Below are 17,920 nucleotides of genomic sequence, written 5' to 3'. Positions count from 1 at the left end.
ACACATTTCTTGCATTTTTGTTAGTGATTTTGCTATTTAAAGTTGTCCCAAATGTAGTGCTCATACACTGTCTTGTGTTCTTAAGGCAGGAGGCTGTGATGTGCTTCATGGAGAAAATAAGTGTTCAGTAAGCTTCATTCAGTATGAGGTATGGTGCTGTAGAATGTGAGTTTAATGTTAAGGAATGTACATTAAATAAGGAGTCTTTAAAGAGAAACACACATAAAATAAGGTTAAATAGAGATTTTATGAAAATGTCATAGGAACCTAACTCCATATTTTCCCTAGGAGTGAAGGTTCAGTGTTTGGAATTCACTGTTCCCAATGACTTTGTGGACAATGAGAGTCAGCTGTACATGGGTATGATCTGCAGGGACTATAGGAACAAAAGGAAATGGCTCCTGAGGGCAGTCAGAAATGGAAGGCGTAAGTGATGGAGATTCTAGAGCCTATAAGCTAGACCACCCCCTTACCTAGCTCAGCCCCGGTACAAGGCTTTTCCCGAAAGCATTTCCTAAAGGCTCAGAGAATCTGCGTAATATTTGGAAAGCCAGATCTAGCTGGTGCCATATCTCCTGACTCACAGACTTATTTTTCACATTTAATATTTCTGAAATCAGGAGACATACTTGATTTATATATTTTAATAAACACCCAAAATCTATTTTCCCTTAAATTGTCACCAAGTCCATGGCTTGCCTCCTGATCCAGGAGCCAGCAGAAGCTTTTCCCTAAAAGGCCACATCGTAAGTACTGTAGGTTCTGTGATTCTTATCTCAATAACGTGGCCTGCCCTTGTAGTCTAAAAAGCAACCATTAATAATCTCTAAATGAGTGAGCATGGCTGTGTCCCAGTAAAACTATTTTATATAATTTCCACGTCACAAAATATTCTTTTGATTCCCCCCGCTCCCCCAACCATTTAAAAGTGTACAAAAACAATTATTGGGCCAGATTTGGCCTGCCAACCAATTCATTCCATGGCATCATCGAACCACGGGAGGAATCTAGATCACCTTGGTGTCAGGGCCTTGGGTCAGCAGAAGCTGCCCTTCGCCAGTGTGGCTGCCCCTGGTTGTTGCATGTTCCTCTTCTGTTTGTGCCTGAAAGAAGGATTTAACTGCTCAATCTTGACTAAACCTGATATTAAAGTTGGTAACTTAGGAACATGAATTGGTTTAGATTTTTATGTTGCTTGGTGTGGTGTGCATTTGTAAGAAGGATCTAGGAAATATTGAAAACAAAATTGGGAAGAAAAGTTCATACTTCTATATACAGTAACATGCCAATGCATTTCAAACACAACCCTTTCATTACAATTCCTTCGTGCAGCCATGTTCTAATTATCCCTTTATCCTGAAGCTCTACTTTCTTCTCCTCCTTTGTGTCATTTTTCTTTGTGTTTTCACACATACAATAGACCTTATTCACAAGAAGGCAGGGCTGCAATCTAGAACGAGGCTTGTAATACAAGGGAATTTACAGAGAGTAGGAATTAAATAAATTTGAGTACAAAAAAAAATCGGAAGGGAAATGAACCCATCTTGCTTAGCACAGCATCCAAACAACATACTTTTGAGATTAAATATTCACCGCTGACCGGATACTAGTTTTTTTAATGTATTATAAAAATGGTGAAGAAGAAATTAAAATGTGACATCTCAGATAATTAGATGCTAATGGGTGGAGATGCCCTTGGTTTTTCATGAGATGTTGAGTAGCACCCTCCTCTCAGCCCAGAGCCACTCCCTCAGGCAGTCTCTCTGTGAAACAAAGGTATGCTTCTGGCCTGGAGCCATGGCTTTGGCCACTCACTGAGGTTCCCCTTACCTAGAATTTGCAGGCAGAGCTCACAGCCCCGCCCTGTTGAGTCCAGATGTTCCCTGCCCATGCAGTCTGGTCCTTGGCAGAGGAGGGCGGCCTTTTTAAAATGGGGAATCAACCAAAGATGCCCCCTTCTCGATGGTGACTGTGCTATCCCAGAGCTCCCAAGCATCCTGCTAAGCTTCCCACAGGCTTATAAAGGCCTCAGATTTCGCTGACACACTAGCATAGCTCACCTGTTAAGCTTTGGGCTATGAAATGTCTTTTGGTGAATGTTTGAAAACTACTAGTCTTCTTGGATATTTTTCTGATGGTAACTTCCTTTATTGAGATATAATTGACATATAAAGCATGTACATTCAAGGTGTATAACGTCTTGCTTAGATACAATTATATATTGCAATATGATTACCACTATAGCATCTCTATCACTTAATTATCTTTTCTTTTTGGTGGTGGAACAAGTAAGATCTAGTTTCTTAGCATCTCTACAGATGATAATACAGTACTGTTGTCTGTAAACCTAGAACTTGTTTGCAAGGTTCTACCTTCAACATCTCCTCATTCCCTAGCCCCTGGTAACTACCATTCTGTGGTTTTTATGAGTTTGTTTTTTTTTCAATTCCACATATCATGTAAGTGCTATCATATTGTTGTCTTTTCCTGTCTGACTTCTCTCATCATAATAGCCTTTCAGTCCATCCATGTTGTTGCAAATGTTCTTTCTCTTGGCTGAATAGTATTCTACTTATGGATACTTAGGTTGTCTCTATGCCTTGGCTACTGCGAATAACGTAATGAACATGGTAGTGTAATGAACATGGTAGTGCAGCTATCTCTTGAATATCCTGTGTTCATTTCCTTTGGATACAGACCCAAGAGTGGAGTTGCTGGATCATACAGTGCTTCAGTCAATTTGTAATATTGTTAGGAATCTCTATTTTTCATAATGGCTGAACCAATTTACATTCCCCCACCAGTGCACAAGGATTCTATTTTGCCACATCCTTACCAACACTTATTTCTTATCTTGATGGCAGCCATTTTAACAGGTATGAGGTGATACCACATTGTGGTTTTGACTTGCACTTCCTGGATGATTAGAAACGTTAAGCATCTGTTCATGTATCTGTTGGCCATCTGTATATCTTCTTTGGGAAAATATTCCTCTATTTTTTAATTGGATTATTCGTTAGTGAGATATGAGTTCATTATACATTTTGAATATTCACCTCTTCACTAATATGTAGTTTGCAAATATTTTCTCCCATTCTGTACATTGCCTTTTCATTATTTTGTTGTTTCTTTTGCTACATAGAAGCTTTCATTTTAACGTAGCCCTACTAGTTGAATTTGCTTTTGTGCCTTACTTGGCTTTGGTATCAGGGTAATGCTGGCCTCATATGAGTTTTGACATGTTCCCTTCATTTTTTTTGGAAGAGTTTGGAAAGGATTGATGTTACTTATTCTTTAAATGTTTAGTAGAATTCACCAGTGGAGCCACCTGGTCTTAGGGTTGTGAATATCGATTGAATCTCATTACTGGTCTGTTCAGATTTTCTATTTTTTTCCTAGTTAGGTCTTGGCATATTTTTAGAAATTTATCCATTTCTTTTATTTAATTCTTTGTTTTTTTAAAGTATTACATAAGTCTCCTTTTCCCCCCATTGACCACTCCCCAGCTGCCTGTGTCCATTGGTTATGCTCATATGCTTGCATACAAGTCTTTTGGTTAATCTCTTACCCCCCTCAGCCCCTGCCTTCCTTTGTTGGTTGGACAGTCTGTTTGATGCTTCAATGACTCTGATTCTATTTCTGCACATCAGTTTATGTTGTTCATTAAGAATTTATCCATTTCTTAGAAGTTATCCAATTTGTTAGCTTCTCACTTTTCATACTAGTCTCTTACGATCCTTTGCATTTCTGTAAGTATCAGTTGTAATATCTCTTCTTTCATTTCTGATCTTGTCTTTTTCCCCCCATGGTCTAGTCAAAGATTTGTTTCTTTCAGGTATCTATTTATTTTGTTCCTACTCTGATCTTTCTATTTCCTTCCTTCTACTAAATTTAGGTTTAATTTGTTCTTTTCTAGTTCTGAAGGTGTAAAGTTAGGCTGTTTATGTGAGACCTTTCTATTTCTTAATATATGCACTTATCACTATAAAATCCCCTCTCAGAATTGCTTTTGCAGCATTCCATGGTTTGGTATGTTGTGCTTTCATTTGTTTTTAGATGTCTTCCTTGACCAGCTGATTGTTCAGAAGTTATGTTTAATTTCCACATGTATGTAGATTTTCCAGCTTTCCTTTTGTTGGTTTCTAGTTTCATACCGTTGTGGCCAGAAAAGATGTTTTCTGTAGTTTACATCTTTTTTTTTTTTAATTTTACTAAGACTTCTTTTAGTTCCTATTATATGTTCTATCATGGAGAGTGCTGTGATGTACTTGAAAAGAAAGTGTATTCTCCTTTTGGATTCTATACATATCTGTTAGGTCCATTTGGACTAATGTATTGTTCAAGTTCAATGTCTCCTTGTTGATGTGCTGTCTGGATGAAAGTGAGGTATTAAAGTCCCCAACTATTACAATACTGTCTATTTCTCTCAGATCTGTTACATATGATTGCTTTGAATTCATTTTCTTGATGAATTGTCCTCTTCACTATTATATACTGGCCATCTTTGTCTCTTATTACCAGTTTTGGGTTAAAGTTTGTCTAAGTATATTTACCTCACCTTCCAGGGAATGTCTTTTTTTTAAATATATTTTATTGATTTTTTTACAGAGAGGAAGAGAGAGGGATAGAGAGCTAGAAACATCAATGAGAGAGATACATCGACCAGCTGCCTCCTGCACACCTCCTATGAGGGATGTGCCTGCAACCAATGTACATGTCCTTGACCGGAATCGAACCTGGGACCTTTTAGTCTGCAGGCCGACGCTCTATCCACTGAGCCAAACCGGTTTCGGCTCATGTAATGTCTTATTCCATTCCTTCACTTGGATCCTATGGATGTCCTTAAAGCTGAAGTGAGTCTCTTGTAGGCAATATATACCTGTAGTGTTGGTTCTTTTTTTATTATTATTATTCAGTCCATTTAGATTTAGAGTGTTAGTGGTAAGTGAGGATTTACAAATGCCATCTTATTGTGCTTTGGTTGTTTTGCATTTGCATTATTCCTTTTCCCTCCATGCTAGCCTGCCTTCATAAGTTGTTGTCTTTCTGTGGTGGTATGCTTTGTTTCCGTTTTCTTTATCTTTTGTGCACCTACTCTAGGTTTTGGCTTTGTGGTTACATAAGACATCTCCTGGATTAAACTTAAGCTGACAGAAATTTAAGTTCAATCATCTAGAAAAGCTTCACCCTTTTATATCTTTGATGTCATTATTTACCTCTTTGTATTATGTGCTTAGCAAATTACAGTAGCTGTGACTATTTTTTAATATTCTTTCCCTTTGAAATTTTTATTGTAGTTAAGTGGGTAACACACATCCTATTACAGAATTTGGGGTTTCTAAGTTTGTTTATTTACCTTTACCAATGTGTTGCATACTTTAGCATCTGTGCATTTCAGCTTGAATTTCTTGAAAGGCAGGTCGAGTGGTGATGAATTGTCTCAGCTTTTGTTTTTCCAGGAAAGTTATTTCTCTTTGATAGCTGAAGGATAATTTTTCCAGATACAGTATACTTGCTGGCATTTTTTCTTTCAACATTGGAATATCTAACTCCACTCTCTCCTGGTCTGCAGAGTTCCAATGACAGCTCAACTGTAGGTTATAATATTTTCCCCCAGGATTGTTTCATTACAATATGTTTTGGACAAGCTCTCTATGCATTGGTATAATAGGGTGCTCAATTCATTTCCCAAGTTGGGTTAGTTCTTTCCAGAAGAAGACGGGGGATATATTCTATTCCTTGTTGTTTTGATGAAACCCCACAGGCCATGTAAGCTTTATTATGTTTTCTTTGTTCTCCTCTAATGAGGTTATTTCACAATTCCTGTTTTTTAACTCACTTATTCTGTGCTCTACCCTTCTATATATATATATATATATGTATATATATATGTATATATATGTATATATATGTATATATATATATATGTATATGCATGCTATTGCATTTTTTTCATTTCATTCACTGAGTTTATTGGCTACATAACTTCTACTTGGTTCTTTTTCATTATTTCATTGAATTGTCTTTGAGCTTTCTTTAGTTCCTCGAGTTTCTTCAAAACAGGGATTTTGAAATCTTTATCAGCAAGGTCACAAAATGCTGTGCCTTTGAACACAGATGGTAGAGGATTACCTTTCAGTGGAGAGATTTCCTTGATTTTGAATGATGTTTGTAGTTTTGCGTTGCTGCTTTCTCATTTGAAGTAGCAGACACCTCAATGAGTATTGTTCATAGATGCTTGGTTGGGGGGTGGGGGGAGGTACCTCCATATGTCACTCTGGTCTTACTCTCTCTTGTGGAATAATCCTTAAGCTTTTATGCCTCTGGTTCTTACTGCTGGCAAGAAACCTCTTTGTTTCCATAGTAGTGGTGCTATAGTTCAAGTTTGTGGTTTCTCTCTTGCCCATAGACCCCGGCCTGTTCTCTGAGGGCCCTCCCTACTGGGTCTTGTTCTTGCCTCCACACTTGGAAGTGGACACAGAGTGGGGGGAAGTGCAGAACTGGAGCATCAGGTGTGCCTGCGGAAACAAAGGGATCCTCCAGGTGTGGTGCTCCCAGCAGTTCCTCGGTAGACTTCCTGCTGAGCAGTCAGCAGCAGCCTTGTCCCTGTAATGCCTTTGGGTGCCTTGTCCCTGTAATGCCTTTGGGTGCTTCTTTCCCAGTCTCCTGCCGCCTCCTGACCATGGAGTTCCCGCCTCAGCACTCTGGGTGCCACTGCAGAGAAAGAGACTTCTCCAGCGCTCCACTGGGCAGATCATCCAGTGCATTGTGGCTGGGGGTTTGCTAGTCAAGTTCTTGCCGTCTCTGCGGCATTTAAATTCGTTTGACTTTTGCTCCGATGGCACGCTGGAATTTCCCCTGGGGAAGGCCAGATAGACCTCTGCCGTTTCCTTCTTGAGTATCTGCCCAAACCAGCACTCTCCAGGTTCGCTGCTCTGCTGGGTGCACAGGTGGCAGGACGCTTCCCTGTTTGTTGAATTGGGGACAAACAGGGTGAACCATCTTATGCCACTGTCACTCCTGAGGGTATCTTTTGATCATTTTTTACTTGGTCACATCCAGAAGGCCTTCAGCTCCTGAGCACAGAGCAGGGTGAGCTGGGTTTGCAGAGGGATCCACAAGTGAAGGGTGGCATCTCCATGTAACTGTCACGTCTTATTGAGAGCACCAGCCAGACCTCAGCAGGCTAACCCACCAGACTGTGCACCGTCCTCACTGGCCTGTGCTGCGTGGAGGTCGAGGGTCTTGAATGAAGCCCTGGCTCCTTTGTAATCGCTGCAGGACACTTTCCAGTGTTCACACCTATCCTGGGAACAACTGGAATATATAACTATTGCTCTTCCTGTGACGGTATGGAGTTGAAGTTCTGTATCTGGCCCTAACCCCATCCTGTAGCTGCCTAGAATTCTGATCTTTGTAAACAAAGCTTCAAACCTTCCCCCCCCCCCCCCCCCCCCCCGGCTTATTTCAAGCAAATAAAGCTTGATCCTACTCAGGTGGAAGCTCTGGAGTCAGCAGTAACTTGGGAGAAGGGAGCACACAATTGAAAACAAGTGGGCCTGCTTTCTGGAGGGAGTGATCCGCCAGGTGCTTGTCCCACCTAGTGGTTCAGTAACCTTCCAGCCCCAGCGCCAGGCCCACCTGCAGGGGAACCAAGAGGCCATGCGTGGGCGCCGCTCAAGGCCCTTGCTCTCGCTCTGACCTTGCCGGCTCATCTGCTTCTGGCAGCTGTTGCCCAGCGGACAGAGAAATGCTGAGCATCGAGCTAAACTTCTGTGATCCCAGCAGATGCATTTTGTACAGAATGAAAAGTCACTGCACAAAACTGTCTCTTATTCCTCCTCATGTTGGATTCTTACCTCTCCATCTAGTCTGGCGTCACCAGGAAAGCTAGTGGGAATCAGTGACGAGACGGCTGGCCTGGCTGTTTGTCTCACTGCAATTAGAGGTTCATGCTGACAGGCCGCAGGGCAGAGTTTTGGTCCTTGTAGCCGTGACGTCCCTTGGACCCCAGTCCCTCTGACAGCAAAGGTGGGATGCATACAATCTCACATTGAAACCCAACGTAAACAAGTCGAAGGGCATCGAACTGATGGGAAAAGATGGAAGCGGGTAGCTTCACAGATTGAGGTGTGCGCTGTTTACTCAGGCCGCTGAAATGCAGGTGCCACTTACATCAGCCAGGTTTTGTTGTTGTTCGTTGATTAATACCGGCAACAGGCTGCTCTGAAAAAGCATACTGGCCACTTACAGTCAGAGAAAGGCAGGAGCCAGGGCTGCCCAGAGCTCGCAGGAAGGCCTCTCCCAGGGGCTGTGTGGCTGCATCGTACTTCCTGTCTTCAAGGAGCTTGCAGGCCACCTGAGGAGCTGCAGATGTGCAAAGCGACACCAGCAGCAGGTGGAAACCACAGGATAGAAAAGGAGGGTGTCACCTGGCTTTAACTGTCAAGTAATCAGAAAGACAAAAAATGACATCTGAGTACAGAGGAGAGCAAGGGTCCTCAGGCCAAGATTCCAAGTATCCTGGGGGCGGGAGATGACTGCAGGGAGTGGGGCTCTGTGAAAGGAAGAGCCTGGGAAACCTGTAGAAAAAGCCAAAACTATCATTTGAAGAGACATTTTTGAAAAATTATTCCATGCTAATGGAGTGTCCAAGAAAACTTCTGGACTATGCATGGCTGTGCATGCTGTGGACCTGGAGTGATTCAATTTTAAAAATATATTTTATTGATTTTGTATAGAGAGGAAGGGAGAGAGTCAGAAACATAGATGAGAGAGAGTCATCGATCAGCCGCCTCTTGCACACCCCCTACTGGGGATATGCCCGCAACCAAGGTACATGCCCTTGACCGGAATCGAACCCGGGACCTTTCAGTCCCCAAGCCGACGCTCTATCCATTAAGCCAAACCGGTTTCAGCTGGAGTGATTCAATTTTAAAGTGGCCTGTGAGAAGTCTGCCTTTCCCCCTACAACAGGGTGGGGGCAGGGGCCTGAATCTCCTTGCCCTGCCCTGGTGGTTTCTGACACTGCAGGGGAAACCGTGGTTTGGGTGTAAGCAGGAACTATCTGTGGAGGTTTAGAGATGCACAGCCATCTTGCAGGGTCTGACTACAGCCTCACTCTGCCAACTCTGATCTTGAGAGCGTGTCCAGTGACGACGTGTGCACTGTACCTGTCTGCCGTGGTTTTCTGGCTCCTCCGGGCAGGCGCCCCCCCTGCTGGGCTCCTCTGCACATGCCGCTCATTGCTCCGGGGTGTCACCTGGGAGACAGCATGAGGGTTAGACACTGTGCCCGCCGTGACAGCCGTTTGGTGCACAGTCCATTCTGGCTGGTCAGTGTCCCAGTTCTTAGGGCCTAGTCTGACCTCACAGGCTGACCACCTTCAGCCACAGCTTCCAGGGGGGCTGGAGGCCTGGAACTGCCATCCCCCAGCATCTTTAGCGGGTCAGGAATGTTCTCACCCGGTGACTGGGGGCACATGCCTTTGGCTGTCACAGGTGACTCCTGGCCTGCAGAGGGCTTCAGCCGTGTCCCCAGGCCCGGTGGTCGTCCAAAGCAGCCACCCTGAGGATGAGCTCTTTTCTGAGTGTGTGTGGTGGTGACAGGGCCCTCTCCCCCGGGTGTGCTCCAGGCCTCGCCACCCCTCCCTCTGCACTCACTATAAACAGGAGCCCTGGGTATCCATCCGCTCCTGACTGGAAACAGGAGCAGAGGTGGTAGAAATGGCAGCTCCAGGTCAGATGCACAGTGAGGGAGTAGTGACCGGGACCCTTGTTCCCAGCCAACCTGCGAGGAACACAGCCGAGCTCCAGGCCTGCCCCTTCTGGGTTTCTCTGCTCCTCCTGGGAATGCAAGTGTCACAGTCAGAGACAGAGGCGCTGAGAAGGCCGGGCCCTGTGCCCATGAGCAGGCACAGAGGCGCTCCATGCACACTGCCTCGCGGTGAGAACTGATTTATTCTGCCTGCATCTGAGTGTGTGTGAATCAGCACGGCTCTCGCCTGTTTAAGATGGCAGTTGGTCTGCACAGAGCTTCCCCCTGTTCTGAAGTCCCGAGGGACCCCGCCTTTGCTCACCCCAAGCTGCAGGGCTCTCCGCTGTCCCCCACTGAAAGGTGTGGCACCATGTGGGGAGGAGGAGGCCCGGGAGGCTGTAGCTTTCACAACCACTGGCCCGCCACCTCAATTGAGAAACTTGCCATCCCGATTCTGTTTTGAGAATCTTTTTTTCTTGGGAAAGCAGAAAACAAAGTCCTCCTGCCCCTTCACTTTATAGAAGGGGGACCAAGTTCCAGTAAGATGCCTGAGCAGGTTTGGTAAACTGTCCGTGGAGATAAACGGTGGAAGGAGTGAGGAGCCAGTAGGAGGGCAGCATTAAAGAGGCTCCACCCCAGCAGAGCATCTTGGCCTCTGATTTAAAGAGAAGGCACCCTAGAAAGCAGGTGCTCTCCTCACCCTGTTTATATGTGGAAACTGAGGCATCACATTCACAGAGCAAGCATGTGAGTGAACGTGCCCAGAGCGGATGGGGATGGAGGCTTGTGCTATTTCCCAGCTTCTCCGGCCCCCACGCCCAGAGGCCACAGAGCACTTACTGCGTCACCGTCTTCGGCACCTGCCTAGGGAACGGCACTCCGCAGCCTCCAGCAGAGCAGGTATCTTTCCCAGTGACATCTTCTCGACTTCCGGTGTGCAGTGAAGGCCTTTGCCACACACTCATTTACTGTCCCATGCAATTAAGGCTCGCTATTCGAGTTTTAAAAAAAAACCTGAGGGAAAATGACAGACGTGTTTTCATAAGAATTGCTTTTCTGACATGGATTAGTATTGCCTGCTTTACCACAGAGGGAAATGACCAAAAGCCTAGTTAACTAGAAAAAAAAAAATCAGAATGTGTACATTGTGATGTGAAATGATATTCCTAGTAAACAGAAGAACAACCATAGAATGCTCTACTGCATTTGTGGTTGCTGTTTCTTTACTTCACAAAAGTGGTTCAGACCCAGGAGACTGAGAAGGTCCTTGAGTGACAGAGGAGGGAAAATGGCTGGATGGGCGAGGGGACATCAGAGTTGTCCTTAATGCTTTTACTTAAAATCCGCCTGCAATGGAGCGAGGATGACAGTGGGCAAATGCATGGAGATGCAGTAGATGCCCTCACATTGAATATTGCACAGCTGTGCAGAAGAGAAATCCTGCCATTTGTGACAATATGGATGGACCTTGAGAGCAGGCATTATACTGAGATAATCCAGAAGTAGACAAATATTGTATTAATCTCACTTTCCTGCAGAATCTAAAAAAGCCAGACTCATAGAAACAGAGTAGGTCAGTGGTTACCAGGGGATGGGGGAAAGAAATGTTGGTCAAAGAGGACAAATTTCTAGTTATCAGAGGAATACGTTCTGGGGATCGAATGTACAGCATGGTGATTATAGCTTGTCACACGGTATATCTTAAGGACTTACACCACAAAAAAGAAATGGTAATTATGTGACATCATGCAGGTTTTGGCTAATCATTTTGCAATATATAAGTATCGCATCAACCTATGGTACAGCTTAAACTTCTATAATGCTCTATGCCAAGCATAACATTGCATAGCTCAAAAGCTGGAGGCATGCTAAGACCGGTTTGGCTCAGTGGATAGAGCATCGGCCTGCGGACTGAAGGGGTTCAATTCCAGTCAAGGGCATGTACCTTGGGTGCAGGCACATCCAAAGTAGTGGGTGTGCAGAAGGCAGCTGATCGATGGTTTTCTCTCTCATCGTTGTTTCTGTCTATCTCTCCCTTCCTTTCTGTAAAAAAAATCAATAAAATATTAAAAAAAAAAAAAAAAAAAAAAAAGCTGGGGGCAAATGAAAAAAGTAACTGAGAAGTCTAAGTCTGCCACCAGCTGAGGACAGAAAGCCTGAAGGAGGGAGGACAAGGGGAGGGGGAGTAAAGAAAGGATGAGGGGCTAAGCCAGGCCTAGAGGGGGCATGGCCCCTGCCAGCTCAGGAGCTCTACCTTGACCCTCACTGTCCTGGGCACCTGCCCCTCCAGCCCCAGCCCACCATACAGTCTTGGGAAGGCCCATCACCCAGAGACACACGCTTGTACTCGCCCCACCCGATCACACGTGAGAATCTGAGGGCAGCAATTCAGTGATCCAGCCACTTTGATCCTGGTTCCTGTCCCCGTTGCCACCGATCCACTTAATCCTGAGCAGGTACTCGGCTCGTGGCGGGATTTGTTTCACACGAAGGCATACAACGTGCCCGGTGACGCGAGCACCCCCCTTCCTCCCGCAGGACAGGTGACGTACTAAGATCTCCCGGCTGGATTTCTGAACGTGGCTCTGGGATCTGACACGCGTTATATAGTGCAGAATGCTGCGGGGACAGGGACACAAGTCTGACCTGTGTCACGCCCCCTTCTCTGTGTTGCAGCTGGTGAGTGATTTGTTGGAATTCTGCTTCTATACCTTCCGGGAGTCCCAGGCCCTGAAGGTGGAGTTCCCCGCGATGCTGGTGGAGATCATCAGTGACCAGCTGCCGAAGGTGGAGTCCGGGAACGCCAAGCCACTCTACTTCCACAGGAAGTGAGGGACTCGCTGCCGCAGAAGGACTTTGCCTTAAGTTCCCCTGTGTCGTTCCGCACCCACGAAGGACCCGAGAGATCGTTATTTCTAGCAGGTGATGGCGGAGCCGCCCTCGTGCAGCAGTCTCTGGAGTTTAAGGTCATGCTAAGGGTTTGGGGCCAGGTTAGAAGTTAAGACATGGATTTGGCAAGACCCGGACAGTCTACACTCTGAAGGACTCTTCCCCTCTCCAGTCCCCAGCGCTTAGAAACACGTTCCTCTGGATGAAAAGCCATATCTAGTCAATAACTCTCTGATTTTGATACTTTAACAGATGGAGGTTTTAACTATGCCATGTAGTTTCTGGTTATCAGCCGCTTGTTTTAAAAGGGTTCAAGGACTAATGAACTTTTTCAAGCTTACCCTTGGTTTGCACATACAACATATAGGCTATATGGGGCATTAATATTCTTTTGTTATTTAAAAAAAAAAAAACAAAAAGAAAAAACCCTATACAGATTCCGTTGTGTCATAACAGAGCACGCGAGGGGGAGAGCGCCCCCCCTCTGGCTCGCACTCGCCCGCGTCCCTCCGCATCACTGGCGTGTGTCCCACCCCCCCCACCCCCAGTGTCCACTGGTTAATTAGAATGGATAAGACGTTCAAACAAATGCCTCAGTTTCGATTCCTAGTATCTATTGTGTTGGCTTTACAGATAATTTTTTGCAGTCTTTTGCTGTGCTGTACATTACTGTATGTATAAATTGTGAAGGACCTGAGTTATATATGGTATAAGGAACTTTTGTAAATGAGAAGAAAAAAAAAAGACACACAAAAAAACTTCAATGGTTAATAGGAAGAATGGGAAAGTATTTTTGAAAGAATTCTATTTTGCTGGAGACTATTTAAGTACTATCTTTGTCTAAACAAGGTAAAAAAAAATTTCTTTTTGTAAAGTGAGATGCTCTGCATGCCTAATGAACCGTTTACAGTGTATTTAAGAAAGGGAGAGCTGTGCCTTTTTTAGCTTCACCTCTGATTTACCACTTTCCAGTCTCTGTTGTAAATAACCACACTGAAACCTCTTGGGTTGTCCTTAAGCCTTTCTACGTTGTCTGTACCTTCGTTTTGTCTCTGGTCTCCCGCGGGGGTGCTCGTGGGACCTGAGCATGTATTCCGGCCGCGGGCTGCGGGGTCCGCAGGGCCTTGAATGCGTCACTGGGTTCCTCGGTCCTCGAGAAGCAGAACCGGCTGCTGGTGAGAGCCTGTGACACGCAAGGGCTGGGCGAGCACAGTCCCATCCTGTTTTAGAGAAACACGACTTCTCCGGTGGGAATAGAAATCCCATGCTCTCGCTCCACCTGTGAAAGGTGACATGTTCACGTCTGGTCTTAGGAAAGGGTGTTGGCACTCCTAGCACGGGTCACGGGAACACGCAGGTTTGCAGGACACACCGAGAAAGATGCACGCCGGGCACGGTCAGAGCAGCGTGGAGACCGCGACATCATTAGAGGGTTTTTAGATTTTTAAAAGGTAGGTTTTAACAATACATTTTATACATAAAACAGTTTTGGGGGGGAAACACTACAGATCATATAAGCAAGACAGTGGCACTAAAATTTGTAATTCATTAATCTGTTTGGCACTGATGCATTTTACGGCTTTTCTCTTGCCCCAAATCACAAACATCTGTCTTTGGGGACACTTAGCAATACGATTGCACTAAATAAACTACTTTGACTAGAGGCCAAATCAATCTTTAAAAGTGATGATAATCATCAGGTACTCAGTGAAATCACAATATTTTCCAAAACCTACAAGCGGTAGCTGGAGAAGCCCACGGCCAGGAGAAGGCAGCGTTGGACCCACCCTTTTCTCCAGGGTTCACTGTGCAGGCAACATTACCCTGTCTTTCCAACAACACCTGCCTTATGCAAGGGGAAGCCTGTGAAAGTTGCACTCGGAGGGAGTTTTTCTTACATCATTTGCAATTTCAGGAATTTAATTTATAGGCAGATCTTTAAACACAGCTAACTTAACATGCACAGCAATATGAAAGCCACCCTCGGAAAGGAAAGATGCACCACATGCAGAGTGGGAGTTTCTAGAAAAGAAACTGCTTACACGAGCAGCTCTCAGCTCAGACTTACTTTTTACGCAGTCAGAATTCTGACGTAACCAGGTTTGAGATGGAGGTGGTCTGCGCCGGCTTCTCATGTTCATGGCTGTCCTGGCTGTTTGTGTGTCTCCAGGTAACTTTGCTTGGTTCAACAGCAAAGCCATATTCTAAATCCACTGCTGAATGCCTGTCCCGATCCAAATTGTCTGTCTGCTCTTATTTTTGTACCATATTGCTCTTAAGAATCTCGGTTTGGTACAATTCATAATTCACCAGAACTTCTTCATATAATTAAAAAGAAAACACACTAAATTAGTTTAAAAATGAAGCAATTTATATCTTTATGCAAAAACATATGTCTGTCTTTGCAAAGGACTGTAAGCAGATTACAATAAATCCTTTACTTAATCACCTGTTGTTTGGGAAACAGTTCATTTGAATGTCTATAGGAACATCTGGATTTTGTGTCCTCCTAAACTTTGATCACATGTGCTTCTGCCTACACCCAAGATGGGGTATCAGGTTTTTGGTGTTTCCCCACCATGTTAGAGACCTGCGTTAGCCACGTGTTAATTATACTCTTTGGGGACTGATTAGATGCCTTGTTTCTTAATATTTGGCCCGCTAAAATGCCCTATAAAAGTATGATTACTGCTAACCACTGTATCTACACATCGCCTCATTTATCTTGACAACTACATGAAAGGCTGTTCATTCTAGAGACTCACGTGAGTAGACCAGGTGCCCAGTCTGACTTCAGAGGTCTTCCTCCAGGAAGACTCAGGTCCCCGCTGGCCATGATGTTTCTCAGACTCCTTATAGACTTTCCTCAATTCTGCTCGTTAATATGAAACTCAGGAGAGCAGTAAGCAGTTATCAGCTCCTTTTAAAACGAGAAAACATTTTTCCCCACAAGGTAAATTAAAGCATAGCCACACACAGCTATGGGGATACGTCTGAGAACTGCATCGTCATGCAATGTCGTCATTGTGGGGACATTAACAGCGCTCACACAGACCTAGACGTGGTAGCCTGCTACACACCCGAGCTCCTGGGCTACAAACCTGCGCAGCATGTTACTGTACTGAATACTATAGATAACTGCAACACAATGTTAGGTATTTGTGTATCTAAACATAGAAAAGGTGCGGTAACAATACTGTCGAAAAGTTGACAATATTACATTCATACAGGCCATGTACCATGAATGGAGCTTGCAGGACCGGCTGTTTCTCTGGGTGAGTCAGTGAGCAGGTGATGAGGGAATGCGAAGGTCTGTGACATTACTGTATATGCTGTAGATTTTATGAACACGACACTGAAGTTACACTAACTTTATAAAACAACATGAAGTTAAATCAAGCATAAGAGAAAAGGGTGCATCAAGAGAGCATGGTAAACACGAGCTATGTAACCATGCTGTTTTACAGCAAACAATTTATAAGTAGAAAAAATACACTCTACAATAATGATAAAATTAAACTATAGAAAAAACATCAACTGGTAAGAAAGACATTTATGATCAAGTGTTATGTACTGTACATAACCGCCAGTGCTGCTCTCTTACACCACTGCTAGGTTTGTGTACACCAGCATCACCACAAACAAGTGAATAATGTATCACACAGTAATGTTACCATGGCTACGATGTCGCTGGTGGTAGGAATTTTTCAGCTCCATTATAACTGCAGAGACCGCGGTCATTTATGTGGTCTGCCATTGACCAGGAGGTCATTTTAACTGGTCATCATTCAAACCCATTTGCTTGAGAATGACAAGACTATTTGAGAGTTAAACAGATTCAACTTCAGTTAAACACAGTAGATATTTTTCTGGAACACCTCACAATCATTAAACACAACACTGGAAAAAATTCACTTAAAAAAACTAAAGTATGTACAAACTTGTAAGACATATATAATTGAAGATAGTTTTATATCTTAAAATTTAGGGAACTTGACATATTAAGGAGTAGGGCTTTTCACATAGAACCCATAATTTTAAACAAAAGCCCTCTGAGGCCATGAGCCCACCAAGGTTAGTAAGAGGCCACCCCAGTTGGCACCCTTGATTCAAGTGGGTGCCCTTTCTGAATAAAGCAGGCTCAGTGTTAGGCCAAGTATGACCATATTAAGAATTTCTAAGCGTGCTCTCAGACCCAAAGAATCCAGCTGCACATCGGCCCCTGCAACAGCCACCACTGTGGGCCAGGGCAGTGGGAACCTGCACCCTGATCATATATACTTAGGGGCTGGCTCGCTCTCCTACATTAAAGGCAAGTAGACAACAGTGTCCTTTTATGTCAAAGTCTGCTCTAACATTCTTCTTGATAAACCACAAGTGTTCACAGACCAAAATGACTTCATTATAAGTATCTCTGACACTTGAATTTCCTGTCATCCAATTGCCAATGCTGCTTTTTTTTTTTTTTTTTTTTTTTTTGAAATAAAACAGTGGCTTCCCAAACTGGATAAGAGGAGATTAAGATATGATCTGAATGATCAACATGGACCAAGAGTGTATTGGAAGCAAAGTGAATCATGGGGCAGAGTAGCTGGTAGTTAGCTGCAAATCCCCCCCCCCCCCCCCCCCCCCCACACACACAAACAATTAGTGGTTTACATCAATCACCAATCACCATGTATGACTTCTCATGACTGAGTCAGCCAGGAGGGTTCTGCTGATGTGGGCCAGGCGGGGCTGAGTCAGGCTTGTTCACGGACCGTGGGTGGCCAGCCCCCAGAAGCCAGCCTCATCCTCCAGAAGGCTGGCCTGTGCCTATTTTCATGGAGGAAGAAAGGCTCTAAGAAAGACAGTGGGAAGGTCTAACAATTTTCAAGCATTGGATTGCATCACGTTTGCTCCCGTTTCACTGGCCAAAGCAAGTGGCAAGACCAAGCTTACAGTCTGCATGGGAGGGCCCCTCAAAAAGGGCATGGGAAAGGGAGGTGTGAAATGGGGGGGGCAGGGGAGGTGTCATTAAATCCATCGACCACTAGCAATTACTCAGATATCTTCTTCATAGAATTGATGTTCCCAAGACAGTGGCTTCCAAGTGTTCATGGCCTAACAAACCCATTTCTTTGGCTCTCTATGGCCTGGGCCCGCCTCTCCAGAGAGATCATGGCTCCCTCATGATTGTGAAAACGCATGAATGGACCAGGCCACGTCCCTCCCACCCAGTTTGCTTCGCCTATAGTGTTTCCTCCGAGGCCAAACCCTCTGAGGAAGGAGAAAT

At 44.5% G+C, this 17,920-nt stretch overlaps 1 protein-coding gene across 7 annotated transcripts in view; it reads left to right on the top strand.

The window, feature by feature from the left end:
- Window positions 1-15,088, top strand: part of NR3C2 (nuclear receptor subfamily 3 group C member 2) — a 286,816-nt gene extending 271,728 nt beyond the window's left edge. For all 7 annotated transcript variants that reach the window (XM_045576264.1, XM_045576263.1, XM_045576265.1 and 4 more), the window contains one exon: window positions 12,433-15,088. In XM_045576264.1, the coding sequence (XP_045432220.1) occupies window positions 12,433-12,588 (156 nt within the window). In that variant the 3' untranslated portion in view covers window positions 12,589-15,088. The remainder of the gene's footprint in view (window positions 1-12,432) is intronic.
- Window positions 15,089-17,920: the final 2,832 nt, after the last annotated feature.

This window comes from Pipistrellus kuhlii, unplaced genomic scaffold (genome assembly GCF_014108245.1).
Source record: "Pipistrellus kuhlii isolate mPipKuh1 unplaced genomic scaffold, mPipKuh1.p scaffold_m20_p_8, whole genome shotgun sequence".
In the NCBI taxonomy this organism is placed as follows: Eukaryota; Metazoa; Chordata; class Mammalia; order Chiroptera; family Vespertilionidae; genus Pipistrellus; species Pipistrellus kuhlii.
Note: the sequence above shows the minus strand (reverse complement) of the source record. Positions and strands in the feature narration are given on the sequence as shown.